The sequence below is a fragment of the Prionailurus bengalensis genome, chromosome X, assembly GCF_016509475.1.
Source record: "Prionailurus bengalensis isolate Pbe53 chromosome X, Fcat_Pben_1.1_paternal_pri, whole genome shotgun sequence".
Lineage (NCBI taxonomy): Eukaryota > Metazoa > Chordata > Mammalia > Carnivora > Felidae > Prionailurus > Prionailurus bengalensis.
In genome coordinates this window covers 15,132,888-15,152,081 of record NC_057361.1, presented here as the reverse complement: position 1 = coordinate 15,152,081, position 19,194 = coordinate 15,132,888, and the positions used below count along the sequence as shown (strand labels likewise).

Genomic DNA, 19,194 nt, shown 5'->3' with positions numbered 1-19,194 from the left:
AAACATCCTAGCAAAGAAAAGTCCAAGAGCAGCTTCACTGGTAAACTCTACTGAACATTTAAAGCTTTAACACCAATCCTTCTAAAACTCTTCCAAAACACTGAGGGAGAAGACACAATTCCTAACTCATTCTAGAAGGCCAATACTATCCTGATATCAAAGCCAGATAAAGACACCACAAGAAACTACATACCAATATCCCTTATGAACAAAATGCAAAAAACCTCAACAAAATAGCAGCAAACAAACCCCAACAAAATTTTAAAAAGAATCATTGACCTTGACCCAGTGGGATTTATTTCAGGAATACAAGGCGGTTCAACACAGACACAAAATTAATCAGTGTAATAACACACATTAATAGAGTGAAGGAAAAAACACATGATCCTTTCAATTGATGCAGACAAGGTATGTGACAACATCTAACAGCTTTTTATGATAAAGCCACTCAGAAAACCAGGAATAGAAGAAAACTTCAACGTGATGAAAGGCATCTATGAAAAACCCACAACTAGCATCAAACTCAATGGTAAAAGACCGAAAGCTTTCCCACTAAGATCAAGAATAAGACGAGCATGCCTGCCCTCACCACTGCTATTCAACATTGTACTGAAAGTTCTAGCCAGAGCAATTAGGAAAAAGAGAGAGAGAGAGAGAGAGAGAGAGAGAGAGAGAGAGAGAGAGAAATGGCATCTAAATCAAAAAGGAACAACTAAAGCTATCTCTACTCTCAAATGACACGATCCCGTAGATGGATTATTTCAAAATACACACACACACAAACTACCAGAGCTAATAAATGAATTCAGCAAAGCAAAGTGGCAGAGTAAAAGCTCAACCCACAAAACCAGTTCTCTTTCTATATACCAACAATGAGCAATCCAAAAGGGAATTAAGAAAGCAATCCCTTTTCACAACAGTAATCAAAAGAATAAAATACCAAGGAATACATTTAAGGTAGTGAAACACTTATGCGCTGAAAACTAGAAAACATGGCTGAAAGCAATCAAAGATAACCTAAACAAATGGAAACACATCCTGTGTTTATGAGGTGGAAGACTTAATATTGGCATGATGGTAATACTAACCAACGTGATTCACGGATTCAATGCAGCCCCTACCAAAATCCCAATGAGCTTTCTTTGCAGAAATGGAAACGCCAATCCTCAAGTTCACTGCAAGGGAACCCAAATGCCAAAATCCTATTGAAAAAGAACTAAATTGAAAGATTCATAGCTCCTGATTTCAAAACTTACTACAAAGTCACAGAAATCAAGACAATGTGGTAGTGGCATAAGGATAGACACATACACAAATGGAATCGAATTGGGAGTCCAGACATAAAACAACACATCTAAGGTCTACTAGTTCTCAATGAGGGTATCAAGACCACTCAGTGCGGGGAAGGAACAGACTCTTCAAAAAAAGGTGCTGGGACAACTGCATGTGCACATGCAGAGAATGAGGTTGGCCCCCTACCTCATGCCATATACAGAAAGTAACTGAAAATGTTTCATGAACTAAATGTAGAGCTAAAACTATAAAATTCTTAAAAGGAAATAGAAGGGGTAAATTTTCATGACCTTGGATCTGGCCATGGCTTCTTAGATATAACACCAAAAGCACAAACAACCAAAGAAAAAAATAGATAAATTGGACTTCATCAAATTAGAAACTTTCGTGAATCAAAGGACATTATCAAGAAAGAGAAAAGACAACCTACAGAATGAAACAAAATTTTCAAACCATATATCGGATAAGGGATTTGTATCCAGAATATATAAAGAACTCTAATAACTCAATAATAAAAAGACAAATAACATGATTTTAAAATGGGCAAAAGATATGAATAGACATTCCTCCAAAGAATGTGTGCAAATGTCCAGTAAACAAGAAAAAATGCTAAACATCTTCAGTCATTGGGGAAATGCAAATCAAAACCACAATGAGATACCACTTAACACACAACTAGGATGGCCATAATAGAAATAAAATTAAAAAGAATAAACAAAAGCAAATAACAAGTGTTGGCAAAAAATGTGAAAAAATTGGAACCCTCCCACGTCACTGGTGGGAAGGTAAAATGGCACAGCCACTGTGGAAAAGAGCGTAGCGATTCCTCAGAAAGTTAAACAGAGTTACCACATGACCAAGCAGTTCTACTCCTAGGCACATATACTCAACAGAACTGAAAACATGTTTATACAAAAACTTGTAAGTGAATATTTGTTTATTTTTAATTTCTTCACGTTTATTTTTTGAGAGAGAGAGAGAGACAGAGTGTAAGTGGAGGAGAGGCAGAGAGAGAGGGAGACACAGAATCTGAAGCAGGGTCCAGGCTCCAAGCTGTCAGCACAGAGCCCGACGCGGGGCTCGAACTCACAAACAGTGAGATTGTGACCTGAGCCGAAGTCGGCGCTTAACCAACTGAGCCACCCAGGCGCCCTGTAAGTGAATGTTCCTTCATGAGAGCCAAAAGGTAGAAAAAAATCCCAATGTCCATCAGTGACAAATGAATAAATGAAATGTGGTATATCCATATAACCGAATATATATATCCACATAACATGCATAGCAATAAAGGAGCAGTTAAACATGCTATGACATGAATGGACATGAATGTACCTTAAAAACACGCTAAGTGAAAAAGCCAGACCCAAGCGGCTACATATTACGCAATTCCATTTGTATGAAATGTCCGAGAGAGACAAATCCCCAGAGACAGAAACTAGACTAGCGATTGCCAGGGGTGAAGGAGAAGGGAATGGGAATGGGTATGGCATTTCTTTGTGAGGTGACAAAAATGTTCCGGAATCAGATATTGGTGAGGGTTGTGCAGTTTTGTGAATATACTAACAATCTCTGAATTGTACACTTTATTTTTAATTGAAGAATTGTTGACACACAATGTTACATTAGTTTGAGGTGTAGGACAGTGATTCGACAAGTCTACACGTTACCCTGTGCTCCCAAGTGTAGTTACCATCTGTCACCATACAACACCATTACAACACCAGTGACTATATTCCCTAGGCTGTAGCTTTTATCCTCACGACTTACTCCATAACTGAAAGCCTGGATCTCCCAGTCCCTTTCGCCCATTTTGCCCATCCCCTCACCCTTAAACCACTCACCTTAAAATGATGCATTCTATGACATATGAATTATAGCTCAGAAAAAGAAAAAAAGGGAATGCAGTGAGCCTATAGATAGGAGATTTCTGTACATCCGAGGAGACTTCGGTTTAATAGGTGAAGCAAAGCAGAGGATAACTCTCAGTATGAAGCTTTTCCCCAAGAGAACGCATTTCTGCTGCAGTATTTTCATCCGTTCATTCAACGGATGGTCACTGAGCACATGTTATGTACAAGAATCAGGGCGGTATCTGCTTCCACTTGCCTGTTGTTGCTTGAAGGCGTCAACAAGTAAGTCAATATCAGTAAAGGTGAGAGGAAACTGCAGTCGAGGACCGTTATAGGAGTTTGGGACGTCTACAAATGCGACATAGTCCTGTCTATCCTTGTAGTCCTGGAGGGTGCTACCGAAAAGTCGAGCAACTATTTCTGGAAAAGGAAAGACATTACTATACTTAAATTCAATCAATACCTTGTTGAATATCGAGCCTGTGTAAGGCACTGTGCTACATGTTATGAATACCAAGATATCTCACATATAACCATGAGGAAGGATCTGTTCTCAGATCATTAGGTATATTCACATGAATCACCCTCCTCCCTTCCTGAGTGGATACTGTATCAAAGCAGTGAGTTGATTGGTGGAGAGGAAAAGGAGAAACACAGGGAAAACTGGTCAGCCGAGGTACTCTGATGCTCTGAAACTACCTCTACCTTTTTTGCCCACTCTTACATCTTGGATTTTTACAAATAGGGCTGAAAACATAACAGTGCGTTGTATTTGATTCAAACATCTGTGCTATTCATGATCTACAGAAAATTAAACTGCAATATTCAGTTTTTCCCGTGAAACACTTCAAACTTTACCTGGCTGTAATCGATTTGTTTCTCTCTTCAGATAGAAACAGATTTTTTTGGTGTGATTTTTTTTCTTCTTGTTAACAAAGCAAATAGAGTTAGATGACGAACCGCAGGCAGAAATACCCAAAGGGCCTCTCATTCAGAGACACATTTCTACGTTAACAGATTGTCTGCACTGCCCCTACCAGTAGGGGCTGAGACTCAGAGTCCCTTTCTTGCTAGACTGCCTATGAAATAGCCAGCCCAAGTACAGAAATCTGGCCAATTCAGGTGGAGAAAGATGAAAGGGGATACGGTATAGACTGATTGCAAAAGTGACTCCAATTGTCCATCCCAACTCCTAGACTTGCTCTTTTGCACGTGATTTGCAGTTACTCTCACCAAAGTCTACAAGCCTTGCGTGCTTCCATGTTCTCTCTTTTGAACCCATGCGACTACCAAAAAGCCCAAGCTAGTCTAATGAAAGCTCCAAGACTATGGGGAGCAAAACGGAGTCACCCCAGTCAAGGCCATCCTAGATCAGTCACTAGCCAGCTGATCTCCGAATACATGAGTGAATTCTAGCCAAGACCTGAGAAAAACCACCAAATCAAGCCTGCCAAGATCAGGAGAAGCACTCAGATAACCTGTAGATTTGTGGGCAAAAAGAAATGTCTCTTAACCTGCCACCGAGCTATTGTGGTTGTTTAACACACAGTATTATTTCCTTAATAGATAACCGCTATAGAAGATGACGATGTACACTTCAACTCATGAGCATTGAATTGCTACCAAGCCCATCAATCAGAAGTTCTGTGCAAGAAGTTTCTATATTTTTGAATATTTAGAGTGGACATGTTTGGCAGGTGTGACGTTAGCTGATGTAAATAGAATACATTTTTTTTTCCACGATCCATTTATGCTGAGAGATTACAGTTAAGAACTAAAGTTGAAAACATTTTTCTAAAATAAGTCATATTTGGTAACTTAAACACGCTTACTAAGTTATTGTATACTCCAATACTTCTTTGGTGGTGGTTGATGATGTTTTATAAGAAGTTAAATTTAGGAATAATAATGTCTGTCTTCAGTGTGGCCCAGCACAGGGTATTTTTCTCATTTGGATTTGATTTGAGATTTGAGAATAACTTAATTATTCCATTTTATGTTTGAAAATTAGAAACGCAGAGGAGCTTGGTAAATTTTATCTCAGATTCCACTCTGCAAGCAGTAAAGCCTAAATACTCCAGTTAACCGTCTTAACCATCGTACCTCTCCATTCTCAGAGAGAAATCTTCCTAACTCTATACACGGAAATATCGGGCTCCTCTTGGGCAAACAACAACAACAAGGAAAAATAAAAAGAGCCCCACCAGCCTCACTAGATTATCTTATAACTGACTTATTGAGTAAACCCAACAGTGTGAAGTACAAGCATGAAACGATTTTCTTTTCCCAATCACTGCCTTCACCTATGCTCTGTCCACTCCCCCTTTCTCATCAGCTGGCACATCAAGCCAATTGCATCCGTTCCAGTCATTAAAATGTAGTCTTGTTTTTTAGGAACAAAATTAAAATATTGCTTTTCTTCTTTAAAATGCACAAAAGGGGCGCCTGGGTGGCGCAGTCGGTTAAGCGTCCGACTTCAGCCAGGTCACGATCTCGCGGTCCGTGAGTTCGAGCCCCGCGTCGGGCTCTGGGCTGATGGCTCAGAGCCTGGAGCCTGTTTCCGATTCTGTGTCTCCCTCTCTCTCTGCCCCTCCCCCGTTCATGCTCTGTCTCTCTCTGTCCCAAAAATAAATAAACGTTGAAAAAAAATAAAATAAAAATAAAATAAAATAAAATAAATAAAATAAAATAAAATAAAATAAAAAATAAAAAAAAAATAAAATGCACAAAAAAAGCTTGGTCTGGCCCTTCTTTCCATACATTCGTTGACCTCCAATCCTTACAAGTTCCATTTCCCTGTGCCAATTCTTAGAAAAAGCTACCCAAAATGAAATATCAGTAAACATCAAATCGTGGCCCTTTTTTTAAAAAATCATAATCCTTTTGCTGATTTTTAGCCACATTAAAAAAAATAGCACAGATTCTCTTCCTAATATGGTAGCTAAGGAGGATCATAATACGAACACAATCAAAAGCTTCAACAGTTCAAAGGCAAGTACTGTGGGCTGTAACTATTATAACTAATAAGAGTAATTTAATGAATGCCAACAATACATGAAGATTTGTGCAACATGTAATTTGAATGAATCCTTACCTATTTGATTCACAATTCTGTCAACATGAATCTAAACTAATTAAATATAATGAAATCTTGAATTATAACCAAATGATACCTTTACAAGTTGTTCTAAAGAAAATGCCTCAAAAATACCCCACCACGTATAATTGTTTCTTTTTCCCAGTAAAACTCAAAATCTGGACAGGGAAAATTTTAAAGCCCACAATTAAACACACACACACACACACACACACACACACAGACACACAGACACACAGACACACACACACACAATTTCTGCCTCTGCCACCCACGTGTCACTTTGAAAACAAGCTCCAAATATGGCTAGGGGGGAAAAAGCACCAATTGAACTGCATTTATAGTTATTTCATTCCTCAAATATGAATCCGGATTAAGAGCAGTGACTACCGGATAGAAAGATGCAAAAATAACATTACTTGTGACCAGTGTGATTAAATATCCATACTCACGAAAATCAATTGAGAAACTCCCAGAACTGACAGGATCGATACTACAGAGGTTTAAGCACAGTGGTCTGAACCACAGCTTTACCACTGCTGAGACGCACAACCTCGGGAGGTTACTTCCTAAGCCTCAACATTCCCATCTGACAAAAGGGAATGATAACACTAGCAGTCTCAGTGGTTTGTCATGCAGACTAAATGAAATATTTAAAGCACTTAAAAGACATGGCACACGGCAAACTTCTAACAAATGCCAGCAATAATAATTTCATTAACATTGTTATTCGATAGGAGCACAATACAAACAGGTATGAATCAAAGGCTTGTTAAAGACTACCAAGAATCACCGGGGAGACAGAATGGGGAAAATAACCTATTGACCATAACAACAAAAAGTATAAAATAGCTGGGTCTGATAGGACGTTTTGGCCGAGCGGGGAAGCAGAAAGAATAGTCAAAACAACACTTGCGCACACTCCATCACACTCCCCACTTCCATCAAGCTCTAGTTTAAACCTACTGTTACGTACAGCGGCTGCCGCTCTCTACCTGTGCAGTGGATGTGTGAAGTCTCCCCATCAAGTCCTAGGAACTGGTTTGAGCAACTAAGTAGTAGGACGCAGGAATGAATTGCTTCCAGGTCACCTCCCACCCGCGGAACACCCAGAATGTCTCCGCTAACCCTGTGCCTCAGAGTTCAAACCATTATTCCGGAAATGTGAAGTGATCTTCTTCTGGTCCCTAAATATACCCCACTTAGGGTCACAGCCCTTCTGCCAAACAGGCCTTGGGGGACGTTGTGTGGAGCCATCCCACCAAAGAGGGCCATCAGAAAGCAACCTACAGTAATGCACAGCACAGTGACCCTAGTCAACAATCCTCTTTGGGGTGCTTGAAAGTTGCTAGGAGTACATTTTTAAAGTTCTTGCCATACACAAAAGAATTGTAACTGTGAGATGAGGGGAGTGTTAACTAACCTTATTGTGGTAATCATTTCATAATATACACGTATGTGAAATCACCACATTGTATACCTTAAATTTATACATTGTTATGTGCCAATTATATTTCAATAAAGCTGGAACATTTTTTAAAGGAAATAACCTACAGAACTAATCTGTACATCGATTTTTCTGTTATGTCAATAATCAGATCAGTAAGATTCAAGGACTCTATAATAGAGAGATGTATAAGAGAAACGACAGCCTAGAAATATGCCCTATTACACATTTTTTAATGAATACATGATGAAGGAGGTACTATAAACCATGGTGAAAAGGTACATTACCAGAAATATTGTGGGAAAAATTGGTTAACTGCTTGGACATTGTCTTTTTAGCTGTGTTTTTAAATTGTTTTCAACCACGAGGCATCCAAATTTCCTTTTTTAGTTTAATATAAAAAATCCAAAATGTATGAAGTGCTAAAATTTTTAAAAGCCAAACCATAAAAAAATCTAGAAATACAGGCATAGCGATCCACATTTTAAATATTTCAAGGCCTTCTAAGTTTAAAAGTAGGGATGCACAAAGAAAAAGATATTTAGACTTGAAAGGTATTTTAAATAATTAATGGGTAAAAATTTCCTAAACCTGATGGAAAATACCAACCTAGATATCACAGAAGCTTGGCAAACCCCACACAGCGAAAATATAAATGAACCCTCATCAAGACACATTATACTTAAAGCCCTATTCTCCAATGTTACTTAGATTAGTTTGTTTCTTCACCACCTCCATGAGGTGATTTTGTTACTCGTTTGTAATACGGTGAAATTCATTTGTCACTGTGTGTGTTCTATTTTGGTACGTTCAGAGGAATGTTACTCCTCCCTCAGTCCTCTACCCAACTCTCCCATTCCTTTTCCCCTGTTCCCACCCATCCACTCATCCCCTGTAGGTAAACAATGTCATTAGTTTCTGATTCATCCTATAGGTTTCTCCTGTATTTATTTTTGCACAAATACACACACACACACACACACACACACACACACACACATTGATACCAGGCGAAGACTTCTCAATTACGATGCAGAGAGCACTAACCATAAAGAGAAAAAAAAATTGTACTACATTAAAATCAAGAATGTCTGTTATCATCGAAAGACGGCATTTAAAGATTGGGGAGACAAAAGGCAAAGACTAGGAGAAGATATTTGCAATATGTTTCTCTAACAAAGGTTCATATTCTCGTATTTACAATACTTGGATACTCTTCAAAACTGGTAAGAAAAAAAGTGGCTAACCCAATAGAAAGATGGAAGGAGACCTGAACAGGCACTTCACCAAACAGGATGTTCATATGGCCAATAAATACACAAAAAGGCACACAATTTTGACGCTCACCAAAGAAACACAAATTAAAGCAGAAATGTGATACTACTACATACCTGGCGGAATGGCCAAAGTGAAAAGGACAGACAACTCCAAGTGTTGAAGAGAACGGAGAGCAACTGGAACTCTCATCCACTGGTGGCAATATAACTTGGTACAATAATTTTATAAGACGGTTTGTCAGTATCTAATAAAGCTGGACATACGCATGCCCTGTAACCCAAAACTTCCACTCCTGGGTGGCAGTCCGTCTTTATCCTGGCCCCCAGTGCATCACCCCTCTTTGTGTGTGCATCCCTTTACTGTAGAATGCCACTGCTTCCCCTGGCAAGAGCCGAAGCTCTCCTAACCCTGTGAATCTGTGGCTGCCCTTGCGACCTGCTGTGACCGAGAGAATACGGCAGAACTGATTTTGTGTGAGTTCCAAATAATAGGCCTTAAAGGCGTCGTAGCTTCTGCCTTTGTCCTCTTGGGATCCAGCTACTGGGTAAAGAATTCCGGGATATCCCGCTAGACAGAAAGAATTGAGGTACCTAAGTTCAGAGCCAACACCAAAGTCCCGGCCATGCGAGTAGGCCCACCTAGACCTCCCTACACAGCCCAGCTAGGTTGAGTGAGGCTGAGTGACACCACATGGAACAAAGACATGCCATCCCCACTGAGCCCTGTTCACCTGCGTGATCCACAGAATCACAAGGAGTTAAATGGTTGCTGTTTTTAAGCCACTAAATTTGGGGGTGGTTTGTTATGCAGCAATAGATAACTGAAAATGAGTATACAGCAAGAGAAAATGGTCTGTATGTTCACCAAAAAGGACATGCACAAGAATGTGCATAGCAGTACCATTTAAATTACCCAAACTGCAAACAACCCAAATGTCCATAAACAACAGAACGGATCAGTGTTGGCATGTTCATAAAATGAAGTATTATTCAGCAATGAGAATGACCAAATTGCAACAGCGTGGATGACACTCGCAAATACAATGGTGAGTGAAAGACAGACTCAACACTGTATGCTTCCATTTATGGAGTGAAGTTCAAAACCAGCCAAACCAATCTAGGATACAGAAGACAGGAAAGTCATGATGGAGGAATTGGGAAGTGACTGGACAGGAGAGAGGCTTCTGTGGCTCTGAAAATGTTTTCTTTCTTCTGGGCGCAGGTTACAAGGGCCTGTTTACTTCGAAAAAATGTACTGAGTCATATACTCGTGATTTGGGTACTTATTTTAACATAGGTTAGACTTCAAGAAAAGTCTACATCAGAAGGTTAAAACACTGTCCCCTTCTTTGATAAAAATTTTTAAATATTTTTGAATCACCTGCAGATTTTTTTTTTTTACATGCAGATTTTTTAAAAATACAGAGCCTGAGTAAATATCTCCGGGCTGGAACCCAGCCATCTGTGTCTGTGAATCTCGATAAGTGATTCCAGTACACAGACCAGATCCAAAGAGTAGGTCATTAGCAAAAAGAGTGCTGTTTCATTTCACCATCATTATATTTCCTCTCAGAAATATTTTGCCAAAGAACATGAAGCACAAACAACTGTCTCCAAATTGCAATTATCTGAAAGAAAGAAAATGGCAAAATACCCACTTCCGCCCACTCCCCACTCCTCAGGTTTGGCTATTCTACCATTTAGAAAGCTCCTACGGATCATTAAATGCTTTAATTAGTTTCATACATATGCGCTCAGCTCAAGGCATGCCATTAAAACACTATTCTTTTGCCGCTTTGAAGGGTGCTCGCTAGATGATTTAAAAGAAGCTCTTAGATGACATATACTTTTAATTAGAACCAAAAAATGACCCAAATTAAAGAAAAGTGAGTCTGTGAGTCTAGCATCTACCTTGAAGAGAACAACAGGCATCTTGATTTGCAGAACAAATGCGTGCCCCGGGAATAACCATCATTTTGAAACCGTTTTGAACCATCTCTACATTGTCTGTCCCTGAAATGATTTCCTTAGTCATTTCAGAAGGACTAAATAAATGATAAAGAGACAGAGAGACAGCTGGCTATGCGGCAAAACAGACGACCGTGTTCAAGCCACCATTTCCCCCCAGATTCGTTTCACGAGATCCTCAGGACAGTTTGATCTCTCGGCACAAAAGTTTTTGTGGATAAAAATAAGATCCTCTTTACTAAGCTACTTTCTGTATATCAAGAGATTGTGGTTCAGAGAAGGTGTTCAGCAAATTAACATTGAGTGAAATCGAATTCAGCTTTTTCAAAGTGAAAAAAAGTAAATGACCAATTTAGTCAAGTCAACAACAATCAGCGAAAAAAGCCACTTGACCTGATTTCACCAGTTGTGGGGGGGGGGTTCGCAAAGGTAAGACAGGTGAGCATCGTTTTAATTTCTTAGCGTTCTCCCATCTTCGGAGTTTACATCCCTTGAAGAGAGCAGTTCAATATGTAATGACTGCTTTTCAAAAGACTAAACATTGTACTTACCTGGATCTTTCTCATGTATATGTGCGTAGTTTTCCAACATGAAGGAAAAGAAGTTGGATAGCTGGACAAAATAAAAATACGTTAGTCAATTGATGACCCCCAAACAGCTACTGTGGCAAATGCTGTTGGTGTTCCAAGCGAGTGCTCTTCACTCTTATGGAACAGTCATCTCCCAGCTGCCTTAGGTGCTAACAGGTCCCACCTCCACCTGCCTCCCACCTCCCTCCTGGCCCTTCGCTGGTGAGCCGCACCTCCCCCAGAGACACACAGGATATCACAGATCCTCCCTCCTTTTTATTGTTAAAAATGTACTTTTTTTCTGCTAATAAGCATTAACGCTGGATTTATACATCACTTTTGCAAGCTTGAAAAAGGGCTTCTTCACTCACCTCTATTTTCTTCTAGAACTCTCACAGGTTTGTTCTTGGGAAATGTTTCCATTTTTTAACTCCTTAAAGTATTTTTTCCTTCATAAAGTGACAACTTTACTATTGGGGCACGTACCCAAGAACAGAATAAGGCCATTTTTCATTAGCTGACTAGACATCTGGCAGCCCACTTCAAAATGTGGACTTCAGAACTGAAAAACACCATCTTCCTCCCAGATCACAGCCTCTCCGAACGGCTAGTTCCAAGGCAGTGTCACTACATCCTCCGTTACAGTTTTCGCCAAGGTTCCTCAGCTTAAAATGGACCCCAACTTCCTTTGTGTTTTCAATTACGAGGGGTAAAGAGAAGCACTTTGCCAAAAGAAGAGACGAGCTTGCAAAACAGACCTGCAATTGGCCTTGTTCATCGGCGTATTCGATGGACTGGAAGATGGTGAGGGCATAGCGCTGTCTGGCCTTCAGTCGAGTGCTGTAGCCCCGGTACCAGTTCTGGATGACCAATGCAGCTTTGAGCACTGCAGCCCCACAGGATATGCAAATTAGAGAAAACCAGTTACCATGCAGCTGTGGGATTGGGGAAGTAGGTATTCCGGGGGAAAAAAAACAAAAAACAAACAAAAAAAAAAACCCAGTCTGCCTGGATCTCCAGGTTCTAAGAACATAACAACTCCAGTGAAATTGACCTTTAGATTTTTGTAAAATGTCCTCAAGTCTCAAATACTCAGAGAACACTGATGGCCTAGCCACTGTCAGTAGAGTTTGGGCGGCAAGAAGGCATGAATTTGAATCCCGGCTCTGCTAATTACTGCCTGTGTGACTTTGAGAAGTCACTAAAACTCTCAAAGCCTCCGTTTCCCCATCTGTAAACTGGGGAAAATAACAGCACCTACCTCCGGCACTACTTAGGCCTATGAAGTCTACGATGCCCTATGAAGTAGCAATTCCATTCTTCACCACGTACCCCCAAGCAGTCCTCACACGGCCCAAGAGGGAGACATACGGGGCGGCGGTGTTTCTTTGTTTGTGACACTAGGGAGTTTGCCACCAATGCAGCCTGGCTGTCCACCGCTAGGAAGGAGAATGTGTCACTCCGGTAGGTGCACACCATGGACCATCAGGCCACAGCTCGAAGCAACGGATTAAGTAAACCCACAGCAACGTGGCTGGGTCTTAAAAACACAGCGCTTCAGTTAGGACGGTTGTTGACAAGTTAAAGACAATGAAATAGAACACATCACTTTACATAAATTTAAAATACGTATACACAAACCCCAAATATACGTGTCCTAAGAATATATACGAAGGAAAAGACATTAAAGAAATAGAGCGGGTATTTACGGGGAAGGGGGGGTGAATGGGTATGGGGTACACGGGTAAAAAGGAGCAAGCAAATTAATTAACTAAGATAAGAAAGGGTCGTGCACAGACCAGGGATGGCAAAGTACAATGAACTGAAAAGTACAGTTCGCTCCAGCCTCCGTACCTGAGATTCAATTGATAAAAGATGGATAAATGAACACACTTCCCTCCTTCCCAGAGTTACAATAAGGATGAAAGGAGATCCTACAGGTGAAGAGTTTAGCCCCACGCCTGGTTAATAAATGGCTAAACAAACGGCTACTGCAGGGATAAGCATGGTCCTGTTTGTGGATTATTCAGGCACACTGACTCCGTTCTGGGGCTCTGAGCCTTGGAACCATCCCGTAGCTTCATAGCTTTGAAGAAGGCAATCAGGTGAGAGATAATGAGATTTAAAATATAGTCTCTTAGGCCTTCCTCAAATTTTAGAGTGAAGAGCAATCAACACCAGCTGGCTTCTTTTATTCATGTTATAATTTTTCCCAGTTAGCACATAAAAATTAAGAGTTGACTATAACAAGAACAATTTGAATTCTAAAAGCAGGATTCTAGCCTCCCGTCCCAGGATCCCCGGCTCAATACTGCTGTGGTATTACTAGTCATCTGAGCGTATTTATTTATGAGTTTCTCCAAGGCTCTCCGGTTCCAGAGACACTCATTTCATTATTCAGCTTCCAGAAGACCCCAGGAAGTAGACATGAGGTCAAGTATCATGATCTTTACAGGGAAAAACCACAGGGAGAAGAAACAGAGTGACTTGTTCAATATGATAAAGCAAATGATTGGGAGGCTGAAAATCTCGAGTGTTCTCACCATATGGAGAGCCCAGGCTCACCTGAAAGGTCTGTTCTACGGGACAGTCACTGTCATGACCAACCAACCCTGACCTCAGGGGCTCTCTCTGTTCATCAGGCCCAGTGGAACTGTCCAGGGCTATTTACTGAGCACTTACTGAGGGTCGGGCAATGGACTCTTTTCCGTGATCCTCACCACACTGTGAAGTTGAGAGAGACTAGCCAGTAAGTGGAAATGAACAGCAAGGGCTTGAACCCAGGTCTCACTGATCTGTAGCCCACGCTCTTAACCTCCATAGAGCTACTGACCTTTTTCTGTGCCTCAGTTTCTTCATCTGCACAGTGCTGTAGTAGAATAAATGATCAATAAGGTCTCTTCTACTTAGGATTTGCACCACCAATAATAAATAACCATGCTTATCATTTCTATAATTAATAATGGAACAAAGCAGCGACCACATGTTAAGGGTCGATTGTAAGACACTTGGTCCCCACAAGTATCATCTCTACGTTACACATAAGGAAACTTCGCGTTCAGAGAGGCAAGTATCTTGTTTCAAGTCACTTATCTAGTACAGACTCAGCTCTTCTGAGTCCAAACTCTGGGCTCTCTCCACTATCGCCAGTTACTTCATTCCCTAAACTATTTGCACCTTTCCTTCGTTTGAGGAAGAACTGCCACCATTCCTTGAATGCCTACTATGTGCCTGCCACTAAGCTAGACGTACGTTAACTACCACCTCTACTCCTCCTCCACGAGGGGAAATAGGTGATCCAAGCCCCCTGCCCTATCTCTACCTTGCTTCTGCCCCGTCCCTTGCTGGGATCCCACCCCAACCCCCAAGGCGGGAGCTGCCATTTTATTTGATAAGGCACACAGTACTTTCACGGGCTATATTTTACTAGTAGGAGTGGAAGGGAGACAACAATGCTCAGTTCCCCGGCTCCTGCATTTCTTCTTCTGTTCCAAAGGCATTCCCCACCCCCTTCCCGGCCGGAAAATGGACCATCCGGTACCTGAGCCCCTACACCCGGGCATGAATGCCACTTACGAAGCTATCACGTGTCAGCTGTCACCCCACACTCCTCTAGTCCGCTCCCTGATGCTCTGCCAATAGGGGCAGTGGGGGGCGCGACAGTGAGGCTGGAGGAGGGAACCAGGGACACACTCCTTCCCATCTGCTTCCCGTTCGTGTTAGTGGAACCTAGCAACGGCTCTCCACCCTGCACCCCCATTCTGCAACCCCCCCCCCAGCAGTTTCTCCTGATAGCTGCGCTGGATCCAGTCTGCAGTTAGCCAGCACTTGCAAAACCAGCCTCCCAGCAGCCCCTCAGACACACCAGCGCCAGCCGGGCAGCCCCCATTCTCCAAGGTCTGAGTTCCAATGCTGCGGGAACCCTCCTCCAAGCTTCTACATTTTAAGAATTCCAACCTCTCCCCTTTGTCTCTCAGCCCTAGAGATGGTAACTTCCCCGTAATTGCTACCTCTGTATACCTTAGGGTTCCTTCAGGGACCTTTCGGTGACCTAGGAACAACTCGACGCCCGATTGACAGTTCTTTAAATTCACCTCTGTCGTCAGATCACTCTATGGTTTCTGCCTCCCGACTAGACCCGGCCCGATGAGCCGGTGTCACTGGGTGGGAAAAGCAGGCTCAGGTTAGGCCTCAAGTGTCCAACTTCCTGGACGCTCCAGCTCAGGCCCTTCCCAGAATCCCACATTGGGGTTTGTACCTCGGCAGCGGCTGATAAAAGGGGCTCTGATTCACATCCCGCTACTGCTCCTTTGGCTTACAGCCCCCCCCCCCCCACACCCGCAGGGCCCTCTCTGGCACAGGGAAGGAGACCGGCAGGGCAGGGTTGAATGGACAAACATCCAACCTCGAAAACCTCACCTGATTCCTAAGAACCCACCCGCTCGCGGCACGGCCGCTCTAGCCAGCTGAGGACGCTCTCCTGGAGCAGGAACCCCCAAAATGGCAAAGGTTAGAGCCCAGGTATGAGACACCCTACCCGAGGGGTTGCCGGCTCCATACCACCCCCCCCCAACCCTGCGTGCAGAGTTGAAGACCTGTGTCGTCCAGTCCTGAACCTGCTGGACAGCCTAGGTCCCCTTCTGGTCCTGCTGCTTCATCACGTGACTGGTGACAGGGCTTGTCTTCCCCGTCACATTAATTCCATGCAGAAAAAAAAACCAGAGTTAAAGCTATTGCCATATGTGTCCCAAGGGCCTCCTATTTTCGTTTCTAGAAGGAAGCAACAGTATGGGTTTAACAAGTTACCTGGCCAATTTTCTGTCTCCAGCACAGGTGGATTCTCTATTACCAAGCCAGGGCGTTTTGGGTTTGGTTTTCCCGTGGCTTCTTTCCCACAGTGGCCATCATTATCATGGGAGTTTGCGAGAAATTAAATATCCACGTAGGTCAATGAATAAGACAAAGATTCAGAGCATTGGTTTTGTGCCAGACACTGTGCTTGGTGCTTTATGCAGATCATCTCATTTCATTTGATTTAACCCTCCCACCAATCCTACGAAGTGACATTATCTTCATTTTACAGATAAGGAAACTGAGGCTCAGGAATAACTTGTTTGGGGTCACATCACTTGTCTTTGGGAGAACACAGAGTCAAATCCGGATCTCTGTTATTCCAGAAACTGGGCTTTTAACCGTAATGTCGTACAACCCAGGGTGGCACTTGGAATCAGCCATAAAAAAAATGAGACAGTACGTAGAACAGTATCTCCTCCCTCCCACACCTTCCCTACCTCACGTTCTCTATGCTCTTTACCTGCTCTGTTGTTCTCCGTTCCACGTTCTACCATCTGGCATTCGATATGCTTGTATGGTTACGTGTTCATTGTCTATCTTCCCCTATTAGCTAAGCTACACGAGAACAGGGACTTCATTTTGTTCACTGCTATAACCCCAGCACCTGGGGTAAGGCCTGGCAACAGATATGCGTTGAACAAATGAATGAATACCTTCTAGGGCTGTTAGAACAATAATCTATTAGTAATGTATAATAATGGACTAGCAACGTGTTGCTATAGGTATTAGTAATATACCAATTCATTGAGTGACTAATATAAAACGCTTAGCATATTGCCTGGCACATAGGAAGCACTCAATAAATAGCAGATGCTTTTTTTTTTAAAGTAAGGTGGGAGGGGCGCCTGGGTGGCTCAGCCGGTTAAGCATCCGACTTACGCTCAGGTCATGATGTCACTGTTTGTGAGTTCGCACCCCACGTCGGGCTCTGTGCTGACGCTCAAAGCCTGGAACCCGCCCTCTCTCTCTCTGCCCCTGCCCTGCTCATGCTTGCTCTCTCTCTCAAAATAAACATTAACAAAATTTTTTTTGAAGTAAGGTGGAAATAACACAATAATCACCTCTCTCCAGTCTAACAACTTCTAGTGCCCCCCCCACACACATTTCCTAATGATACATAAATTCATTAAAAATTTCACAAACTACTGTGGACAAACAGGCTACCATCCCAGAACCCAACAGTCCGGAGCAAGAAGAACTGTGCCAACCAGAATCCATAGGGCTCACTCCTTTAGAGAGCACAGTCGTGGCTCAAAGACCGCCTTCTCAGTGAGGCCTTTCCTGACCACTCTTTTCAAAATGGCACCCCGCTGCCCATTGTCCATCTCATTCCTTATTTTCTCACCCTGGCACTTATCACTACCTGCTATAGCACATATGTTACTCATTTGTTAATTGTCTCTCTCCTTCCACTAGAATGTAATCTCCATGCGGGCTGGAATGTTAGTCCGCTGGGTTAGCGGCTACATCCCCTGACTCTGGAACAGCGCCTGGAACATGGTAGATGCTCGGTATATATATGCTGAATGGATGAAATTACTCTTCAGTTAAGACTTTCTGTCTTGTGTTTCTCTTCGTGCTGACTGGTAGAGTCTTATCTTTGGTTTGTTTTTCAAATGAGAGTTTATCTGACAGACAGTTCTTTAAACCAGAACCTTACATTCAGGACAATAAGGCATTTAAAGACTCTCTGCTTTTGAAAGTCTGCTGACAGAGGCCTCCTGAGGAGGCCCCAGGATGAGCAAATATTTAATGTAACTTTAAGGGGCCTGACATCCAGTCAGGAAGAAAGAGAGGCGCAAGTGTGATAGAAGTCATTAAAATGAATTCAAATGAACTGGAAAGAGAACGAAGCAACTAGTAGCCAAAGGCTTTAAACAAGGGGGAAACCATCTCTTCCTTCAGCACTTCGAAGCATGATGACACTACAGTCTGGCTTAACTCTGGGACCGCAGTCTTCTTGGTTATTCTTGTTTACAACTATTCCACACCTGCCATCTGCTAGAGTGTGTGACTGTCATAGAGATACTTCTAACTTCACTGGAGAAACGGCTCAAAGCACATGCCCAGCGGACACGAGATGGTCACAAAGTCTGCTTCTTGGGCAGCAAGCGAGACAGGAACCGTGTGAGGCTCACTCATCCGCGAACTCGGGCAACCCTGCACAGCATTCTTGTCCCTAGAGAGCATTCTTTTTTTTTTTTTTTTCCAGATGTTTATTTTTGAGACAGAGAGAGACAGAGTGTGAGCAGGGCAGGGGCAGAGAGAGAGGGAGACACAGAATCCAAAGCAGGCTCCAGGCTCCGAGCTGCCACCAGAGCCCGATGCGGGTTTGAACTCACAGACCGTGAGATCATGACCTGAGCCAAAGTCGGACGCTTAACCGACTGAGCCACCCAGGCACCCCTGGAAGGCATTATTCTTCAGAGGGAAATGAGAGTAAAGCATGAGGCCCAGTCTCCAAATACTGACGGGCACTTTAAACAAAACCATCACTCTCCCTAAATGACAAAAGAGATCATAATTTTATCATTCTTGGAAACCTCTGGTGTTCCGGTCAGAGAAGGGCAAGAATTAGAGGTCGTTTCTTTGACTTTTTATTTACTCATGTGCTCACCCACCCAGCAACCCGTCCACATGAGATAATAAGAAATAAATTTTGAATTGGTCATCTGGAGACTTCCATTTTGGTTCTGACTCAAGCAGGTGCCAACTGTGTAACTTTGAACAAATTGTTTAACCTCTCTGGTCCTCAGTCTCTCACGTGAACCGTGAGAACTTGGAATTGTGTGATCTCTAAGATCCTCTCCAGTTCTGAAATATTCTAATTCATCCTTCT

General features: G+C 42.4%; 1 protein-coding gene across 2 annotated transcripts in view; it reads right to left on the bottom strand.

Moving 5' to 3' along the window:
* The window catches only part of PPEF1 (protein phosphatase with EF-hand domain 1), a 109,914-nt gene that overhangs the window by 61,080 nt on the left and 29,640 nt on the right, over positions 1 to 19,194 (bottom strand). For both annotated transcript variants that reach the window (XM_043570118.1, XM_043570117.1), the window contains 3 exons: positions 12,260 to 12,387; positions 11,484 to 11,544; positions 3,400 to 3,563 (listed from right to left, as the gene is read on the bottom strand). In XM_043570118.1, the coding sequence (XP_043426053.1) occupies positions 3,400 to 3,563; positions 11,484 to 11,544; positions 12,260 to 12,387 (353 nt within the window). The remainder of the gene's footprint in view (positions 1 to 3,399; positions 3,564 to 11,483; positions 11,545 to 12,259; positions 12,388 to 19,194) is intronic.